Raw genomic sequence first — 23,057 nt, forward strand, 5'->3', positions numbered from 1 at the left:
CCAAGTTCTGATAAACACCCAGTCTCCTGTAACAATTAATACCTTTGTTTTCTTGAAGGACTGTTGTGATGCCTGCAAGCTAGGTCTTGTGAGTGGGAGCATGGGAATGGGATGCAACATGAGATTCAAGTTCGGCTTTCCCTGGGACAACTCGTACCTTCAGTGCTGCTCCCAGGCATCCCCAACGAATGCCCTCACACCTGACTTGTCAGAGCCAGTTCAAGGAGGTGAGTGGGCTGGAACTGTAATGAACTTCATGGAACGTTTGTGTGCATAAATAGAGAACATCCCATTCAAGTGATGATACTGTTATTTTCAACAATAATCATTTATTATATATGTAGAAATCCCACACTGATGTTTCCAGACTTGATGACTGCTCCAACTTTCATTTTATTGAACTGTAATGAATGTGTTCTACCTTTCATCTTACTGACCTGTAATGTATGTGCTGCACCTTTCATTTTATTGAATTGCAGTGCATGTGCTCCACCTTTCATTTTATTGAACTGCAGTGGATGTGCTCCACCTTTCATTTTATTGAACTGCAATGTATGTGCTCCACCTTTCATTTTATTGAACTGCAATGTATGTACTTGCTCCACCTTTCATTTTATTGAACTGCAATGTATGTGTTCCATCTTTCATTTTATTGAATTGCAATGTATGTGCTCCACCTTTCATTTTATTGAACTGCAATTTATGTATCTCCACAGTTATACAGTACTGTATTTACTGTAAATTCCTGAGAGCAGAATGGAGACCTACAGTAAATGACTTTCATTTTATAGGGCCAGGTGGTCAAGGGTTTGGATTTGGCACTCTGTACCCAGGAGTTTCTCTGCCTGGAATAAGTGTTCCTGGTAAGTACATATCTGTTTTGGACAAATTCAGAAAAAGTTTATAGTTGAATACTAACAGTTTATTATCACTGCTACTAGTGTGTATTTTAACAGTTTGATATTGTAATATTGTAGCCAAATTACTGATTAACAAAAGAAGGGGATAGTGCAAAATTACTGTTGGCAGTTGTCATAACAGCTTTAGAGACTTGTTAGATGGAGCTCTTTGTATTTATGCTTATTTTAGAAGTAACAGGTTGCTAAAAACTTAGCATTATTGAAAGTATTATTTAGTTTAGTTTATTTACCATACTGACATGTTTAGCTTTTATTTCCAATTGATTACCAATTTTTTTTAAATATAAACTCACAAGAACATTAAGAATGGTGACAATGATGAAGAGACAATTATCAGTATGCATCATATTTTTTGCCTTTTGAAATTTAAATATTCACAAGCTATAGAGATCTACATTTAAAAGAATTTTTGTAAATATCATATGTTTCCAGAGATAATTGTGCACTCATTTGCTTGTTCAGGAAATGCGAGTGTATTTGATTTTTCAGAATCAGAAGATCTTTGTGCTAGATTTCCTGGCAAACTGTGTGCACATGTATGTGTCCCAACACCTGGATCATATCGCTGCCAGTGTCGTGCAGGTTTCACTCTGTCTACTGATGGCAAGACCTGTCTACAGGATGCATTAACTGACAGGTAAGTTAAGGAGCCTCAGGTAAACAAATGGTGCGCCGTGCTTAATATTAAGTAAAACTGAATATTAAGTGCTGTAGTGTGCTGAAGTAGTTCTGTGGTATTCAGTACTATGTCATTTTGCCTCGATTGTTTGTGTGGTATTTTTAAGTCTGTGTTGTCTTTCCCACAGGGCCTTAAAATATAATTTTGTTTCCAAACATTTCATCACCACTTACTTGAAACTGAAATACTGTAACATGGTATAATTTTGCATTTAATATTTGTGTTGGATAGTGGGTACTTATAATTCTTTCCTTTCAGTTATGTTTACAGTATCGTAATTGATTGGAGTATCTAGGCTGCCAGTTGTAGTAGCTGTGGTTTTTCTTTTTGGAAGTTACAGGTTATAAGTATTGATGTTGAAATAATAATGTAGAAATGCTTTAATAGAGTTGTAGAGGAAATAATCCTATGACTTGTAGCTACTGTACCTGCTTGCGTGGGAGGAATATCCTCGTAAGCTATGGTTATTGACAAGAGACCTCTGATTGCTGTAGTTGAGGATTTAGAATAAAAGATTGAAATTTTCCTTTTAAATTGACTTGTGACCTTGAGAAGTGATAACCACTCTCTAAGTATCAACCCAAGAGAGAAAGCCAGTTTGGCTTTTAAATTCACTTGTGACCTTGAAAAATAGGTGCAAGTATGGGAGCTTTTGTGGAAAGTAATTACCTCTCGAGTGATAGAAAGCTTACCAGAATTAATGAAGATCAAAGGTCGAATGGTGACCCTTAAATTGAGATGTGATCCTGTGACCTTGAAAAATAAGTTAATAAAGATGCTGAAAATGCAGACTATTTGTTTAAGCATTCTATTGAAATTTCTTGCCATGGTTTTGTTAGAAGTTTATTGTCATTAAGTATATCCATTAGATGTTAAAATAATAAAAACATCAAGATTTAAATCTCTCAATATACTGTATCTCTCCCCCTCTCCATTTTGCAGTTGCATCAACATTTCAGCAAGTATTGCATTTTTAGTTTTCTGTAAAAAAAAAAACTGTTGAGATGGCTAGTATTTGTCTGTCTGCACTTTTTCTGTTCGCCCTCAGATCTTAAAAACTACTAAGGCTAGAGGGCTGCAAATTGGTATGTTGATCATCCACCCTCCAATCACCAAACATACCAAACTGGAGCCCTCTAGCCTCAGTAGTTTTTATTTAAGGTTAAAGTTAGCCATGATTTTGCCTCTGGCACCGCTTTAGGTGCCAACAACACAGGCCACCACCGGGCCTTGGCTGAAAGTTTCATGGACCGCAGCTGAGAGTTTCATGGGCCGTGGCTGAGTTTCATACAGCATTATATACTGTACAGAAAACTGGATTGTGCCAAAGAAATTTTGGTGCAGTTTTTACTTCATTTGTTTTGTTTTTGAAATGGTACTTTGTCAGATTTGTTGATTAGAGATTCCACCTATTCAGATCCAGCTCCATGACTGGCTTTTTTTAAGTTAAGCCCTTCCATGGCCTCTTTATATTCTAGATTTTGGCTATAAATTATATTACTATTGCATTTTATTGTAAATCAACCATGGTTTTTAACAGTTCTGGAAAATCTCTTTATATTCCAAAGCAGTGGACTGAAGCACCTAAAAGATATTAATTACAATTCTGTTTCTTTTTTTCCTTCTGAAGATGCCAGCTAAACAACCCATGTGCCCACATCTGCAGAGACACTGGTATATCCATCGAATGCTCATGCAATCCTGGGTATAAGTTGGCACTTGATCAGAGGTCTTGTGAGGGTAAGTTCATAGCAATTAAGAGATCTTGATGGCTAGTGAGCTTATGTAAAGGGATTATGCAATATTGATAGTAGGATTATATGCATAACTGCTTGTAAACGCGCATCATGGATTTTGCTTACTGGTTATTAATAGATGTTAATTTTATTTGTATTTTTATATTTCTCATGTTTCAGACTTCATGCTTTAAATAAGTTGAGAGGTTTTAAAATATATGTGGCTGATATTTGCAGCTTTGTTGTCTTTTGTCATTATTTTGTATCTTTTGGATGATTCGGGACAAAAATGTCTTTAAATCAGGAAGTGTTTCCATATACTGTACTTGCTATCAAGATACATTAGGAAAGACTGTCAGCAGGCTCAGTACTATTGCGCTTTTATTGAAAAACTGTGGCTTGCTTTTTATAAAATCACCTTTTTTTAAAAACAGATACACAAATGGGTATTTTTTAGTACTGTATAAGATTTATGGTTGAGTTTGATCAGACCTTTTTATTCCTGTGTTGTTAATATATTTATGAATGAATGTCTCAGTTGGACCTGTCATGAACTCATATCTCTTGGTGGAAAATTAGAAACACGATGATAATACTGGAAGGAGTATGTAATTCGGGAGTAATTATGCTTCTTCATGGTCTTAAATACCATAGTAGACAGTCTATAAATTAACAATTCATGGTTATTTTCCCACCTATAGAGAGATATCTGTATATCCATTCACATTATATATTTGAAGATACAGTACCTGGTTGTCAGCTAATGAACTCAAATGTAATGTATGTTGGCAATACATTAGTATTAGTTGGAAATTAAGTTAATCTTAAAGTACTGCAAGACAAACTTTGCTGACTTTTTCTTTCGGGGACAAGCTATGTTTTTCTTTTAGATGTATGTATAGTAGCCTTTCCATGACAGCACCCAAGCACTGTGAATGGCATTTTCACTTTCTGACCAGTAGATTCTCATAAATTGGTAGGCTATATACAGTGGTGTTTCATACTTTGATGGTTAGTGTAATCAGTGAAGCATTTTAAAATTGTTATTGTGTAGATGTGCTTCAGTAATTTTGTGGATTTTGTATTATTACCCTTAAGGAATTTTTAACCTAACTTGTGTGCACATCTAAGTTTTACTATTTAAGATTGATTAAGCCCCATTTTAGCCACTGAAAACTTTTTCTACATATAATTGTAATATAATAAGACAATTATCTCATTTTATTTGAAAGCTTTGCCGTACAGTAAGAAAATGGATTTTGAATTAGTCTTTGGCTGAAAGAGTACATGCCTGTTCTATTGATTTGAGCTTTACCTCTTGGTAGTGAAGTAGTGATAGGATTTTGCCCTCTGAGCTTTCCCTACAAAGCTATTGAACATATATTTTCCCTATACATTTTTGTTATATGTTGCAAAAGCTTTGCTTTTGAGCAGTGTCATTTGAAAATTTTTGTGGCTGTCATTCTCCCAGAAAAGCTAATCCTTTTCATCAGCATTTGACTGATATTTGTGGGCTGTTACAGCTTTTGTAATTACAGTACTACTTGTTGAATATGACAGATATTAACGAGTGCCTCACGGGTCAACAAGGATGTGTACCAGGAGAACAAGTTTGTTACAACCAAGTTGGATCGTATGCTTGCATTAATGCTGATGGTTCCCTGTCTTCTCCTGGCCAAGCACAGCATCAGTCTTTTGGGGGAAGCATTCCATTAGGTCACTCTGGAGAGTCTAGAGATCTTAATCTTTTAGGATCAACTGTGTATGGCATAGGGGATGGTGCACTTGGAGTGCAGGGATTTCCTGGAGCACGGACTGAGCAGGGATTCCTGGATGCAACGCAGTCTCAGGGTCGATGTCCACCTGGGTATAAATTTAACTTGGAGATCAGAGCTTGTGATGGTGAGCCCATATATTTCAGATTAAATATTACTAACAAAGCCCAGTATATTAGGGTATAGAATAACAGAAAATTATGTAGTTTTTGAGGTACAGATAGGTCTCTTTCAGTTAATATTCTTGTACAATACTCGTCAGGTTTACAGCCTCATGACTGCAGTGCTACATTAGTTTTTCTATGCTGTCAAGAGAAAATATAAATTGGCATGGAACTGAATACTACAGTTCTAAAAAATATTCTCACTTGGCCAAAGTTGTGTTAGTCTCGAGTTAATCTTCAAATGTGATCTAACTTAATTTACTACATCACATTTAAACAAAGAAGGCCACCCAAACTATTGTTAAGTAGATGTTTGTAAAATTTGGTTTTACTGGAAAGAAATACCCAGTTTTTATGTTTAAATCTCCCCCTCAAATTGGGACCACCTTGATGTGGTGAGGGGGCTCTCAAACTTAGGGTTTTTTTCTTTTATCCCTAGGTTTTATCCCAAGTGTCCCATATATATAATGATATATTTTAGGAGTAATTTTGTAGATTTTTCCACTTTTGTCAAAATTTACCAAGCCTAATGACTGGGAAAACATATGGCATGGAGTGGAGTTGGACCTGAAGCTAATTAGTGGGAACTGTGGTAGAACCATCATCTACCTGATAATGTTCGGACCTGTTTTTTCAGGTGGAACTACAGTATTCTGTGGAGCTGGACCACGGATTCCAGGGGGGCCTGGTTCTAGGAATAGACTCCCGGCTTTCTGTCCGGTTAGCCCATAATGTAATTAGGATGGGGATAACTGTATTATTACAGTACACTCAGTCCTAGCAAGTGGGTTTTGCCTACACTTGGGCCATACTAATCATAATAATGCCATCGCCTTTTCAGGGTAGGGTAGGGACGCAGACATTTGGGAGTCAGTTCCCACTGGTGCCATTAGTGGAAGATTGAACTTCATAAAAAGCCAATGATATCTTTTCAAGATTTTTTTTCCTTTTTTTATGGAAAGTAGAACTAAAGATTTCAGTACCCATGGACCTCATGATGGTAAAATTCTGGCACAGTCAATGACTATCGGAACGTCACTCCCGAATCTTAGTACAGACATAAAAGCTACAAAGGAACACCCTGTTCCAAGTAAAATATCAACTCCTAAAGACTCAGAGTGTTTAGAAAACAAAAAGAAACAAATAAAAACAAATTGGTAAACTCCAGTATCATAACACTGGAACCATACATAATGGACAATAATTCTAAATTAGATACAAGTACTCCTCCTAAAACCCCCTCAACACAAGACAACTCATCACCGATGAATGTAAAAAAATCCAAAAGAAATAACTATCGACTCAATCCAACACTAGTTCATTCTGAACATATTTTTGGAGCAGACAATTGGTCCAGATTTTTAGTATTAAAAGCAGAAAAACAAATCTCACCAGCCATATTAGAGAACAGATTATTAAATATACACACCACACAAGATATGGAATGTAGACATATCAAAAACAATGAATGGCTAATAAAAACAACAACCAAAGCCCAATCAACAACCTTTCTACAAATAACCAACATAAATGAAATAAAAGTAACAGTAACCAGCCATGAAACAATAAACTATACACAAGGAACAGAGATGCTCCCAGACAATGATGAAAAAGAGCTACCATCAAAACAAATCTTAATAGACTCCCTTAAATTAAGATACAACAACACACATGACTTGGAATTATATACTGTCCCAAGTAGAGAGGATACAAATAAACATATTAAAATAGTCAAAATAAAATTTACAAACTGGGAACTACCACGAAAAATAAAAATTCTAGGACTAAATAGAGAAGTTCATCCCTTTGTCCCTAAACCTCTCCACTGTTCTAAGTGTCTAAAATATCGCCTTCAACAAAAAGATGTAGAAATAACGCTATATTTGCTGTATGTTCCGAAAATCATAAAACAAATTGGAAATGCAAAACCTTTAAATGTGTCAATTGCAAATTAAATCATCATGTAAAATCTAAAGACTGTATATTTTATCAATATTATACAGAATTACAAATGTTAATGGACAGAACCGTTATGCCCGTTAACGAAGCCAAACTCGAACTGAAGGTGCGAGGAATCAATGATCCAGTAAGACGCTATTCATATTCAAATGCTGTAACAACTCATAATAAACATAAAGAATTTCAACACAGAATAGCTGAGACACACCTCTCCCCCTCCTCTACTACCCATGAAAGCCCAAGTGTACAGTTGCAACAGACCTCTCTTACATCACAACAGGTCTCCCCAATAATAATCCCAGTTAATCGTTCAGAAACGAATTCCTATGATATGGAAAAATTAACAGAGGTTAATAATCCAGATTTTGATACTCATAATCCACTAAAATCATCCACAGACAGCTTAATTGACAAAAATAGCCCTAATAAAAAAAGGAAAGTAATTGACGGAACTCCCTCTAAGTGTAAAAACCTAACATTCCGTTCACGGATTGATCTAACAAAACATGTCTCGCCCACACCATTAATGTGAAACAGATTACATTAACTGCATCACAAGTGGAAATCCATAGTGTTCCACAGTCCAAGACAAATACAAATAACGATTTTCCAAATAAGGATAAATCATCTAATTCATCTGTACTCTCATCATCAAAATCAACGAAAATCAGAAACCCCCAAAATTCATCAAATCACAACCACATTAAATCAACCCTCCATAAAACCAAAGAATTATAATAATAATAAATCTAAAAATTCAAATCAAAATCTTATAACAGCACATCGGAGATTCTATATACAGGTACATACACCAGAAATTCCCAACAAAAATATTTCAACATCCAATAATGGAAACATAAATGGGACCCAGAGATCAGAACCATTCCTTCAACATTCGGAACATGATTTATCTTGAAGATGTAAAGAGTGTTTCATCATAACGTACAATCTTTTGCCTAACAAAAATAAAAATGTAACCCGAAATTTCATAAATAACTTTACTAGGTTCCGAAAATGCCCTTTAACATTCCATCAAGATGGCGAACTATGCTCAGAATCCTTAAAACTTAAAAGAACATGATCAAAACTCAAATAGATTTGCTAATACAGTAAGGAAATATGAAGAAGAACCAATCAGTGCATCAAATATTGAGCAATCAAACCAAGTTACAAGGAAACCACAAAGTAAGACAAACTCCCTTAAAATGTTATGGGATGTAGCTAAATCAGCAATTAACTTACAAAATTTAACTCCAATTCCACCAAACAATGACAAATAAAATAATTCAATGGAACATGAATGGATTTTCTACTCGGCTTCGGTTAGGGGAAATCCAGAGAAAACTAAAGGAACGTAAACCTATTTGCATATGTCTGCAGCATATTGGCACAACTCCAAATAACTTTAGAAACTTTAAATTAGCTTGCCATTCACCAATAGTGGATGGCAAGCTAGGAACAGCTATAGATGTTCATAACGATTCAACTTATGAACCCTTAAATATTACATCACTGTCATATCAAATAACTGCAATCAAATTGCATATGCCAGACAATCAAATTATCTCTATTCTAAATCTATATAATCAGCCAAATTTTAACTCAAACTTTAGTAATTTATCACAAATACTAAATAATGTAAATAGCCCCTACTGATGGTAGGCGACTTTAATGCCCATAATCCATTATGGGACAGCACACATGCTAGTAACTTGGCCGGCACAAACATTGAAAATTGCATAAATGATCACAATTTACATTGTCTGAATGAAAGTGATTCACCAATGTACTTCTCAAAAACTCATTTAACTTTCTCCTCAATAGATATTTCATTATGCTCACTGGAGTTAATCGAAAAATTGGAATGGAATGTCCTAGACGATTCATACACAAGTGATCACTTTCCAGTTGTTTTGAATTATTTGAACAACAAAAAACAATCATTTGCCATAAAATATAACTTAATGAAACCTGATTGGGATAAATATAATTTACAAACTAGAAATATCCCTCCCTTTCCACTAAATCAAAACAATGATGTCACAAATGATTTCTTTCCCAGTTTTGTAATCAGTGCTGCAGATAAATGCATCCCCAAAACTTCTTCAACTCCTAATATATCCACCGTTCCATGGTGGTCTAACAATATATCTTTCTTAAATCAAACCAAACACACTCTGGCACGTAATTTGAATAGACTAAAGTCTAGATTAAACACCCTTAATAAAGACCCTTTTAATATAAACAAACTAAACAAGGTAATAGTTATAAATATAACTGTTGATCACATTAAACCACTTTACAATAAATATAATGCAAAGTTTCGAAAAACAATAATATTCGAAAAAGCTCAGTCAGGGAAAAATTATATTTCGGAATTGTCACCAAATACTTCAATTAAGGAAATATGGCACAAAATTCGTAAAATCAATGGTAAACATATAAGACCATCTAGAAGACCAATAAAATATAATGGCAAACTAAATCATAACCTACAAGATATTTCAAATATATTAGCCAAACATAGAGAAAACATTAGCGCTTATTTTAATTTAGATGAACACTTCAAAAGAATTAGAACACAAAAAATGAATCATACACTTAATTGTGAAACTGATGAGGACCTTGATTATAATCAAGAATTCAATATGAGTGAATTTAATTTTGCCCTAAAATCATGTCAATCATCAGCTCTGGGTCATGATAAGATTTCTTTTGAAATGATCCAAAATTTAGCTACACTAGCTAAAGAATTCTTATTCAAATTATATAATAACATATGGCTAAGGCATGTCTTCCCAACTAAGTGGAGACATGCAATAATCATACCCATCAGTAAACCAGGAAAAGACCCTAGCAACCCCACCAATTATAGGCCAATATCTCTAACAAGTTGCTTGTGCAAACTGTTGGAGAAAATGGTTAGTTTGAGGTTAACAAGTGTTATAACAAAAAACTCAATTTTATCACCTACCCAATCAGGATCAATAGCTGGTAGATCTACACTAGACCCATTAACTCAATTAGAAGATCATATTAAAAAAAGGATTTGAAAAGAAAAAGCTGACAGTTGCTATTTTCTTTGATATAGAAAAAGCATATGATACCACATGGAGATACAATATTATGCACAAACTCCATAAATCAGATATTTGAGGTCACCTTCCAATATTTATCAACAATTTTTTAACAAATCGTACATTTCAAGTACTCATAGAAAATACATATTCAAATTCCTACATACAAGAGGAGGGTATCCCTCAAGGCAGTGTTTTGAGCTGCATCTTATTTGCCCTGGCAATAGATGATATTACTGTGAACCTGCCTGAGGGTGTACAAAATAGTTTGTATGTGGATGATTTTGTAATATATTATTCAAGTTATTCTCTGAGACATGGTCAAAGAATACTTAATATAGCAACAAATAATATAACCACTTGGACTAACTCCGTAGGTTTCAAGTTGTCGGTAAATAAAACAAATGGCATTGTCTTCTACAAAGAGAAAAGATGGTTGAAACAACAAACCATTAAGTTATATCTTTATAATGAAGAGATAAACATGTGCAGAAGTGTTAAGTATTTGAGTATAATTTTTGATCAACATTTAAATTAGAAAGATCATATCAAATATATCAAAGCCAAAGGATCTAAAGCCCCTACATTATCAAAGAAAATCTCTCACACCAAATGGGGTGCAGGACGAGATACAATGTTAATGTTGTACAATGCAACAGTACTATCAATTATAAATTATAGCTGTCCAATTTATTCAGTTGCCTCAGAAGCAACTCTAAAATCTCTAGATGCTTTACATCACGAGGGAGTGCGTATATGTACAGGAGCCTTCTGCTCATCTCCAACTGTCTCTATCCTAGCAGAAGCAGGCCAGCTGCCTCTAAAATATTAGAGATCTAATTACTTTAAGAAGAGGCTTATCCCTTCAAGCGGGCACATCTCCTTTATCAAATAAATTTCTCAATCAAAATGCAAATAATAACCCAAGTCAAAACTCATTTACTAAAAAACTAATTATCTGTTGAATTTACATAACATGATATCCAAATTTACCCAAGAAATAAATAAGATCACACCATGGACACTAAAAATGGCAAAAATATGCATGTATTTATCATAGCTTTCAAAAAAATATATGTTCAACACAGAAATGTACCATCAACATGCCATGGAACACATAAGACGGAAGGGTAATCCCTTCATAATCTATACAGATGGATCCAAAAATGAAGCTGGAGTGGGCTCATCAGCCTATTCAAGTGATGAAACTATCCAAATGGGCCTTCCCCTAATATCATCAGTATTTACAGCTGAATTAACAGCCATACAATTGGCTCTCCACAGTATATAAAAAAAAAAGGAATTCCTTCAGCACTCATATTGAGCAACTCAAGAAGTGCAAATGAAGCAATAGGATCATTTAAATCAAATAATCACCTTGTCCAAAATATCCAACGGGAAATTCATCAATTAATTACAAACGGCCTTCAAGTTCATATTGTTGGATCCCAGCCCATGTAGGCATTGAGGGTAATGAGAAAGCATATAAAGCTGCTAAATTGGCTTGTACAATCCCCCAACTACTACGAATGCTCCTATATCAGACTGGCTAGCATCAGTTAAACCTTTAATTTATAGGGATTGACAAAATGATTGGTCAAATACACCCCCTCCAAACAAACTAAGACAAATTAAGAACAAAGTTAAAAATTGGCATTCTTCTACCCAAAAACAAAGAAATAATGAAGTAATTTTAACAAGACTCAGAATAGGACATTCCAGACCCACACATGGTCATCTGATGTCAACTCCGCACACAAATCCATTAACTTGTGAAAGATGTAACATCCCAATAACAATCAAACATACAGTATCTTGATTGACTGTCCCAGATGGCAGCATGAAAGAAATACTTATTTACAAAATAAATCAATAAAAGATATTCTAGCTGAAGGTAATAACTTTTCAATTAATAATATCATTCTCTTCTTAAATAAAATTAAAATAATAAATAACATATAATTTTTTCCCCTTTTTTCTCCTTTTTTTTCTCTATCTTTTATTTTATTTTAATTTTTTTTTCTTTTTTATTATTTATTTATTTTTTTTTATGTATTCTTTCCCCCTTTATTTTCCAGCCTGAGAAGAACCCTAAAAGGGTTCAGAGGTCTGGTTAAATAAATCATTTATAACTAACCAACTCTGTTTAAATCTAACTTGAACGCGATTAAAGGTAGTTTAAATTGTGTGTGATTTTGAAGTTATTAAGCTCCAAGCATAACATCTTTTTTTCAAAACTTAGCCTGTGCCATTAGGCTAATGTTTTGTAGATGTCGTCTTGTCATGGTTATTGAGTAAAACACCTGTCATGAATCCCAGTAATCAGATTGAAGATTAGGTAGAGCATGAAGGTGTTATTTATCAGACTGAGAGTTGGAGGGCTTTGTCTTGTTATAATAACAGCTGTGCTCATCAAAGGTAGAGAGTGGTATACTTTTTGGTCCATGCTGACATTCATGCCATTTTAGATTTTCTCCCAGGTGAATTGTAAAATGTTCTTTTCAGTGGAGTTAGGATTTCTTATGGCTCAATAACTCTGAAATCAATGTAAATGGCAGGTTATGTGTTTGTGTTCTTTGTAATGGAATAACCTTCAAGAGGGTATGTTTACTGCATTTAAATTTCCTTACATGGCAGCAAGAAAATATCTGTTATTTTGAGTAAGTAATAGGGAAGCATTTTTAATGTTGAGATATATTTTCAGAATATAGTATTGTGCTGTAGGTTTAATAACTATTACAAAATATTTTGTATATTTTGTTATAAAATCTGGGTATATTTTTTTGAGTGTTGGTGATTGCAAGCATTTTGTGTGACTTTTGTCAGACTGGTTTTAGTTATGTATTGATAAATGCACGGTGCTATAGTTGGAGTATTTTGTAGTTAATTTGAAAGTTAAACATTTTGACATGGTACAAAAAATGGAATATCATGCTTTATGTTTGTGTTAAATAGTCGCTTGAGTATTTCTATTTTTGCCTTGACTTACAGATGTGGATGAATGTGAAGTAGTGAGCAGGCTATGTGGCAGAGGAGCTATCTGTCAAAACACAATAGGTTCTTACTCCTGTACACAGATTCCTGTTTGGATTGTCCACCTGGATTTGCCTTTGACCTTAATCTTCAGTCCTGTCTGGGTGTGTTATGCATTATCATCTGTAGTTAGATATCCTGTCTATAGTATTCTTTTCAGGTTTATGGAAATACATCTTTTAAGTATTCAAATGGGAATTTGACTTGCATCTTTCTACTAACATTTGTACAGTAGTTGTATACTATCACCTCTGAAGTCATTTCTTACACTGTGCCTATGACAGTTGAGGTAGGAGGAGCATGTTACTAAGAAAAGTCATCATTTCATAATCAATCTTTCCAGTGATCACAGTCAAAGAAAAGGGTTCCTGTACTTTAGGTAGATGTGGGCCAATTGAAAAAAAAAGCAGTATTCCTGTATTTACATAATGCAGTCTTTCTTGTATTTATTTGAAAGAGCCTACCTTCTACTTTACTATTTACCCCTTAAAAGGATTTATGGAAGAAGACTTTTCCAAATTACCATGTCATTTGTTACCACATGACTCTCGAGAATTGATCTGGCCATTTAGAACTCAGTTTTCATTTAATATCCAGCAAACCTACTTATTTTTGCAGTGTGGACAGATCTGCAGCTACTTTTCTCATGGAGGGTATTTCTCTGTAAAGTCTCAGTTTTTTCTAACCATAATTTCCTTGTAAAATAATTGTACTGTAATAGACAAACAGTGTCATCATTTTTTCATAGACTAGTTTTACTTCTCTGTTTGTTGTACAGTATTTTCTTTTCTTTAAAGGTAAAAACAATTTTTGTTATGAACTTGTAAAATATATATACAAGTCATGTTTCCACAATTCTAATTTCTTATTAATTTGTTGATGATATTGAGCTCTGTATTATCATTATGATTTTCTTTCAAAGTACTGTAGATGTCTTTATAAATCTATTAAATATTGAGTAAGATTTGAAAAATTATTTTACAGATATTGATGAATGTGTTGATGGGTGGACAACTGTGACAGAGCTACTCACTTCTGTCTCAATACCCAAGGAAGTTTTATGTGTCAGAAGAAGGGTCCTAATGACTGCATTGCTGGATATAAGTATAGTGCTCAGCAACAGACTTGTGTAGGTATGCTCGTAATTTATTCTGGGAAAGTTAGTTGATTCCTTCGTGTTAGGTAATGTGAATAGCTGTCGATAGGTAATTTCTGTTTTTGCAATCACTAGGAATTTATATCTAGAGTACTACCCACATTGTACTAGGACATTTTCAAAGTTAAACTTCATGAAAAAAAATAAGGTATGTTTTACTATTGTACTTCTTTTTTTCTTCATGTTCTATATTTTTGTACTGGAACTTTGCATTTAAATTTTATGGGATCATGTTTTGTGTTGTATTTTGGAAAATTTTTTTATATTAATAAATTATTAGCTGATTATTGTGGGGCCGTTTGTGTGTTGACAAAAAAGTACATTTTTGAAGAGTAGTCATAATGAATTTTACAAGTGACTCCTGAGATGTTCAGGGTTGTTTTGGTAGTTTTGATTGTCCTCTCATAAATGTGTGGTTCACTTTCTATTACTATGAATGTTTAGTAGTCATGAACAGAGATTGTCCACTGTTGATCTCTCTTTCTTTTGTCTTTAAAATTTAGAGAATGGTCTATGTCATTCTGCTTATGAAAGAATTACATTAGCTTTGAATATCTCTTTGGGAATAGTTTTGTTCATGTTTGTAGTTTGATCATCATAGGTTATTTTCAATAGGAAGTCTTTTTATGTTGCATTTTTTTATTTTTATTTTAACCAAGGATACTTTGGACAGATGTTGATGAATGTGCTGAGAACTACATGGTTTGTGATCCTGAGGAAGAAGTTTGCAGAAATATAGCTGGTGCTTATGAATGTGACATAAAGTGTGATGAAGGTTTTCAGTTCAGCTTGGCTCTCAGAACTTGTGTAGGTGAGTTGTAAGTGACCACTTATATTGTTTAAGTAGTTTTAAATGTGGACTGAGAAAAAAATGTCAAAAGTTAAATAAATTTGTTAGACTTTTCAGCATTAATTTACTGCTAATATATCTCTTACCTTTACTCATGATATTTTGTGTTCAGAATCCTTACTTAATGTGTGAACAGAACGGAATGTTATAGAATTTACTAGTTAAAATCATCACCTCAGAATGATTCTGTGTCATGAAAGCTTGAATTAAAAAGTATTATATTATTAACTTATGTAATAGATAGTCATGGACAATTAGTAGTATGGTAGTAGGTTGAATGGGCTGGAGTTAAACTCAGCCTGCCACAGACCCGGGACGAATGTGTTGATGTACCATGTGACCTTGGCTGGGAGTGTCACAACACAGCAGGATCCTATACATGCCATGAACTTCCTCGCGCCTCTGTCCTGTTGGTATAAACCATCCAACAGCTCAACCACAGGCTGTGAAGGTTAGGTGATAGATCCCCTTTGCCTCGGCTGCTTGACTGTTTTGTGATACCCAAAGAGGTACCATTTAGTGTCAGCTTTGCTTGTGGTCTAGTAATGAACCACTGCTTTCTTTTGTGCTGATATAAACTGTGTTTTATTCTGTGCCCACTTTGCTGTACTGTAATAATAAATAAAATATGTTGGAACTGCACTGGTTCTTTTGCAAAATGCAAACTGTATACAAAATTTGAATGTACTTTTGAAAGGTAAGTTTAATTTCTTGAACAGATGCTTGATTTTATTGATTTTGCTTATGTTTTAATGATTGAGTTTTGCTAATTGTCTGTTAAGTGTCTTGTCTTATGTGATTGTACTTGTTGCATATTGTTTTTAAGAAAAGTAGTGAAAATTAGGTTTTTGTACTGCCCCATCAGTGGTAGTGACTCTTTCATTTTTAATGTTTTTATATTTTTGTAGATGTTGATGAATGCGTAGAAGGGCTTCATATGTCAACTAGAAAGTGAAATTTTGTATTAACAGAAATTGGCAAATATTGATGTGAATCAATCAGCCTAAATGAAGTGGATTTAGGAAGAAATGCATATGAAATTTTACCACAGGCTACTTTCCAAACCCCGTGCAAGAATGCCCTGAAGGCTTTGGATTTGATCTGAATACAAAACGATGCCTTGGTAAGTTGTTACCTTTTTATGTTGAAAATAATCTAGTGACTCACAAACGTATACTCACTGTACACTTTTAGAATGACATCCATGAAACTAGCTTTGATAAGATGATATGGGTAATAATGCTCTGATTGATGGTACTGGTACTTATTTAAGTCTTGGAAAAATGAGATCAGGAGTAGTGGAAATTTTTGTCCAAAAATGCTGATTCAAGGAATGAAATGCAGTGTGTCTCATCACTGGCCTTGTATTTACCTGTTTTCTAGATTCTCTACATTGCAAGAGAGCTCTCCGTGTTTTTTTCCTTCTAAAGGTACTGTGGTGACCATTGACTTGATAACCATAGGGAGAGTTCCTCTCTTTTCAGGTGGCCTCATAATGTACTTCAGACCACATATTCTTACTTTTACTCTGAAATTGTTCACCCTGGGATAGCACAATTTGATGGTTGTTTCTTTCTTAACTACAGTGCCAAGTTGTTTGGATTCTCATCATGGTTTCATTTTAAAGAGGTCTGTTTATCAATTCCTTCAAGGTTAAGCCCAGTTCCTTTCTTTCCTCATTTTCTTGTCTCTCAGGCCTTGTTAGCTAAGGAGTCCTGTCAGGCTCCAGCTTTTTTTGTTTACTGAAAATGTTGTGCATAGAAAAATATTCATGGGAGATTATCTTAACATTGAATAGTGTATGTGAAATAAAATTCTTTTAAGGAAGTCTCCATAAAATAAGGAATTTACTGTACTTTTCTTTGCAGATATTGATGAGTGTGGAACAAATCTTCACAACTGTTCAACCACAGAGAAATGCATTAACACACTGGGTGGATTTGCTTGTCGGACCGGTGACGTTGTTCTGCTGGTTATGCTCCGGATCCTGCTTCTGGTAATGCAAAGGTATATACTATAAATCATTTATTAAACTCTTACAGACTGTCTGATAGCCTTATGAATAATCTTTTCTAAACTTGTCACAGTATACAAATTGCTTTGCTATTTCCATATGAATTGTAAGCCCCCTTATTTTATGTATATCATGATGGTTGGTGAAGAGAAAAGATATAATAAATGATGTCTGTTATTATAAGTTAGTTTAATGAGACCCTTGAGAAGCACTTCTTAAACTAGCAAAGCAATTTAAGGATAAGTGAGACCTTCTCACTGCCAGCGACATTCCCATTGTACTACGTGACGTGTAGAGCTGTTCCATTTCAAAATCTGACCCTCTTTATTTGATGAATTATTTGTGTATTACTATAGTGTGTATTTCAGTGTTTTGTTTTCGTATTTTTCTAAAGTATTTGGAAGTGTATCTGTTGTAATTTGGCTGGTAAGTATTATTTTTGTAGATATATTTATCAATTTATTATGGCTTTGTTCCTATGGTTTGTTCCAAATAAAGGATATAGTACTATCAGATGTTAGATAAAACAGGTTTTTTGTTGCATGAAAAATTTAACTGTTATTTGATATAAAAATCATCAGGATCAGAATCAGTGACAGTTTTTCAGGCCAAGTTTTAGCCTGGAAAATTTTTATATTTAGTGTCCCTCACTTTCGTGCTAGTTAGTTTGTGGGTACATTGTACACATAAACACTTAACAAGTGTCATGCGGCTTCTAATGCTTGACTCTCCCCAGCTTTTGTGGTTAATGGAATCTTCTGTGCTTCTGACACTATAACTGTTGTTCTCCTGTTTATTTGTATTTGGTCATTACAGTATTTGGCCTTTGAGGCCATGTGCTATTTACAATAGTAAAATAGTAATACAGTGGTGAGAAAGTAGGAATGCATGCATAGGACTCTGAATAGTTTTAACACCTTCCCAGTACTGCAATATACATATATCTCTGTAGGGGACCTTGTCTGTTTTCTCTTTTAGAGACTTCTAAGGTGAATATTCCTTTATTAGCCTTTTTTGATAGTGTAGTGGCTTGTTTTGTCCTCAGAGATGCCCTTCCATGGTGTGCCAGCGCTCCATGTGACTAGACTAATATCAAAGAAATATCTTGTAGCCTGGTCTTGTAGTTGGGTTTTGTGTCATAATGATGAACACTACGACATGTGATAGAGCATTATGGACTCCAAAGATAAGAGGGCATTTTCTCTTATCTTCAACGAAGCTGAACCCAGTTTTCCAACGTCAACCTGCAAGAAGTAGAAGTGACTATTACGCATCTTGCGTTCGCCATCTTGTTTACGACCGGGTCTGTAAAAGACCAGAAGCCATTACTTCTCTAGTCAGCATAAAGTCGTACAGCAAGCCAGTGCTCCTCACAAAATCACTTGATTCTGAATTTCTTCATCAGCGAGGATCATGAAATATCTAAACTTGAAAGTTAAGTGCATATTTTTAAGCCCGTTAAAAAATTATGAAATCATCTATTCAGCAATATCAGTCCTTATGGAAGATATGGTTAGATTATATCCATACAGAGACCCCAGTCGAGATTTCTATAGAAACACTTTAAAATTTTCTTATGTACCTTTTGAAGACAAACGTCTTGTGGTCACAACAATCATGGTGTACAAGGCAACATTAACAGAACCCTTTCTTTATGGATTCAGGATTGATTTCAGCATAGAAGTTGTCACTTCTCTTTTCCGGTGTTTTGTTCTACAAAGACCCACTCCCAAAAGACTTCCAATTACTTGGTCCTTGAACAAAGTACTTAGATTTCTATCTACCCTCAATTCAGCAGATCTAATTACAACTGCAGCTCACTACAAAGGCGATCTTCTTGATTGCATTAGCATCAGGAGCCTGTATTAGTGAACCGAAGGCTCTCTTAGACAGGACAATACATCACGCAGACTGCTGATAATCAATTATTATTGTCCCCTGACCCATCATTCCTGGCCAAGATTGAAGATCCTTTAAGAAGGAAATCTATTCTTATAAAGAAAACTCATTTAGCAGACAAAACAGTATGCCCTGTTCAAAACACTTAAGGTTTACCTAGAGGTCACAGCAAACATCCCAGAAGGTCTGATTTTCCTACACCCTAGCATGAATAAACCACTCTCTCTCTACAAGGGCTAAGAATAATTTTAGTGTCCCTCATTAAAAGGAAAACCCACACTCCTTTCCTAGGTCACATGATATTAGGAAAGTAAGTACGTTGTTGGCCTTCTTCAGAAATGTCTCTTTCAGAAGAAATCTTGGAATGTACAGGGTGGTCATCAGGGACAGTATTCTTAAACATTATTGCCAAGAGCTCAAACAAATTTGACTTCACTGTGTATCAGTAGGTGGTATGGTTAGTCCTGACCCCATAGGCGCTACAGTGGAAAAAACCAGGGGTCTTACTAATGGTGGTGGTTATGCTGACTATCCTGGAGAAGGTGCGACAAGACTGCTACCAAACCCAGCATACTGAGTAAGCCACCAAAGAACTTCAACCTAAAAATAAGTTCTTGTTTAGTTTCTTGTCTTTACCAAAATCTAAAAGTTTTTAGAATAAAAAATGGGGCTTGAAACTTGTGGTTTGACCTTGGACCAGAAAAGTCTTTGTTTTTCTTTGGGCTGGTGGGATTAAAATTTGAGAGCTTAAGTCATTTGTCACCTGTCAATTTCTTTATAAAGCCCTTGAGGGAAAAACAAGCAACTACACTATCATAAAACAGGTTTTGACATAGGAAAAACTTATTTTTAGTAGTCACTGTTGAGTCCTCAAAACCTTCCCACTTCCCAGACAAAAGGCATGGGATTTGGGCAGGGATCATCCTGCATTGACCAGCAGAAAGTAATGGCTTTGGTCTTTACCGACCCAGTCTTTGTAAACAAGATGGCGGACGTGCATGCGATAATAGTCACTCTTGCAGGTTTGACTTTAGAAAACTAAACAGCTTTGCTGAAGACAAGAGAAATGCCCTCTTATCTTTGAGTCCATTATACTCTATCACATGTCATAGTGTTTATCATTTTGACACAATGCCTGTCTACAAGACCAGGCTAAAATATATTTCTTTGATATTAGTCTAGTCACCAGGAATGCTGACAGACACCATGGAGGGGTAACTCCTTGAGGACTTAACAGCGAATCACCAAAAATAGGTTTTTCCACATCAAAACCTGATATTTATACTTCATTTTCATTTATAACTGATCATGAAAAACTATTATTGATGATCCTTTTCTTTTATAATTAAAGTTAAGATGACTTTCTTTATGGAAAATTATAAAATCGTTTCAGTTCAAATCAACAAAAATTTTTTTTCTTTCCATTTCAGATGTTGATGAATGTGTATTGTGTTGCTAACTGTATTTTTGGTCAGATATGTGTCAACACAGAGGGCTCCAAATTTGATTAATTCTGTGTTTTGAAGTCAAGATGGCTTTAGATATGATCCAAACGTGAAGGGTACATAAAGCAGATTGTGGAACTTTTTTATGATGCTGATGTGATAGGTTAGAGATAAAGTATTATAAAAAATTTACATCAGTGCAGGAAACTATAATAATTGTACTTTTGTGTGTTATTTATATATTTGCCATGTTTGACAAAACACTTGATACCTATATATTATAAGAACAGTCATATGAGTTTTATTATTTATATTGATATTATTGATATGCCGTATTACAGTAAAATTAATTTTAATGAAAACAGATATTGTTGGAAAATCAAAGTGTTTATGTATTTAAGTATTTATGACTGTTTAGAGGTACTACAGAAACTGAAATTAGCATTTTACAAGTAGGAAAAATGGTAACCAAGAAATCAAATTCACATAATCTTCCCATCTGTTTTATGTATATGCCGAACTTTTCATTAACATTTCTTATTTGCAGTATTGCTTTTATGGCATTATTTGTTGAGAGAGAGTAGGGTTGAAAGATGGCTTTTCAATGAGAATAAATGATTTCAATCACATGCTATTTTTGATACATGACTGAAATATATTGGAAGACATAACCTTTATAAGAATATATAATTTTTTTCATTGTTCTGCACTGAAGATCCAAGGTTGAGGCAACAAGCATTATTAGGTAACTGTATTTGTGATTACGAGTATTTATATCCTGCTCAGTAGACTGACAAAACCTCACAGCTAAACATTGGTATCAATGTAAGTACGAAATACACTTACCAAATATGAAGAGATCATACACCACATATTTATCTTTGAGGCATATTTTGGAAATTGTTAATTTTTAATTTATACATGCAGTAATATGTGTGTGTAAATATATATATATTTAATATATATGTGTATATATATATATATATTATATATATATATATATATATTTCGAGACTTATCAGCGCTGAAAAGTGCCTATAGGCTTAGCGCCCTATGGCACTCCTAAAGTGCCAATTTAGGTTATCAGCACTCTGTTACAGTATGTATTGGCGTGTAGTAAGTGCTTGATCGCGATTTTTTGCAACTCTGAATTATTTGATTTTTGTCGCTAACAGTTGCAAAAACCAGATCACGATTGGTCAGGAGTGATTAACCACTGTTAGTATATTTATAGAAATATAATATATGTATATATATATATATATATATATATATATCTATATATATATATATATATATATATATATTATATATATATGTGTGTGTGTATATATATATATAAATATATATATATATATATATATATATATATATATATATATATATATATATATATATATATATATATATATATATATATATATATAATATATAATATATATATATACATATACATATATTCCTCTACTTACGATATATATAGGTTCAAAAACCCATCGCTTGTTGAAAAAATTATAACTATATATATCTAGCCTACATTGGGGTAATCAGTACCATCTATATACATATATGGTAGCTATCAGCCTACACTACACAGTATATATTTATACATATATGTTATAGTAATTATTAGTATAGCTAATTCTGCAGGTTCAATGCAGATGGACATGAAAAGTCAGTATAAAGAGAAATTGAATAACAAACAAGGCCTAGCCTGCACTTTTATATATATATATATAGCTAGCCTACATTACACTGTATTCTATTTTCACATAATATTATACAAACACAAAATAACAATGCATCTTTCCATGGATCTTTTAAAAGTTATGCTTTACTACACTGTATCCAATTGTAAATATTCTTATATTGCTTTTGCATTATAAATATGATCATAGCGATCACATGTTTTGGTTTGGGAATCGATCACGGTCAGAGGGCATTTTTGCTTCTAGTTAGCGTAATGAATTTAGATATTTATTTATAAGGACATATTTTATATATATGAAGTGTTTTAAGTCGAAATATAACTTAAATATGTCTCGTGAAATTAATTTAGCTATTTTTCGTTAATAGATGACGTTTGGCATGTTTGTTTTGTGTAAAAAAATCAAGTTTCCAATTACTGTTTTCTTGATTTCATATCATTCTACGAGCTTTTTGTATTTATCTTTTACGGGCGTGAAACAGCAGTAATATGTATTCTTTCATGCCCAGTAGTTTTGATTAAAATATCCAATTTTATTTGCTGGCGAGTTTCATCCATGTTGTCAATGCATATATAATTTATAGTCATTAGCAGCTTGAACATTCTTTTTCTTAGCTTCAACTACAACTTGCAGCTTAAGTT

General features: G+C 33.9%; 1 protein-coding gene across 1 annotated transcript in view; it reads left to right on the forward strand.

Annotated features, from left to right (window-relative positions):
- Nucleotides 1–23,057, forward strand: part of LOC136834066 (fibulin-2-like) — a 106,274-nt gene that overhangs the window by 51,470 nt on the left and 31,747 nt on the right. The window contains exons 5-11 of the mRNA XM_067096323.1: nt 59–227; nt 792–863; nt 1,383–1,557; nt 3,230–3,339; nt 4,896–5,237; nt 15,173–15,310; nt 16,258–16,271. Coding sequence (XP_066952424.1) covers nt 59–227; nt 792–863; nt 1,383–1,557; nt 3,230–3,339; nt 4,896–5,237; nt 15,173–15,310; nt 16,258–16,271 — 1,020 coding nt within the window. The remainder of the gene's footprint in view (nt 1–58; nt 228–791; nt 864–1,382; nt 1,558–3,229; nt 3,340–4,895; nt 5,238–15,172; nt 15,311–16,257; nt 16,272–23,057) is intronic.

This window comes from Macrobrachium rosenbergii, chromosome 53 (assembly GCF_040412425.1).
Source record: "Macrobrachium rosenbergii isolate ZJJX-2024 chromosome 53, ASM4041242v1, whole genome shotgun sequence".
Classification (NCBI taxonomy): Eukaryota; Metazoa; Arthropoda; class Malacostraca; order Decapoda; family Palaemonidae; genus Macrobrachium; species Macrobrachium rosenbergii.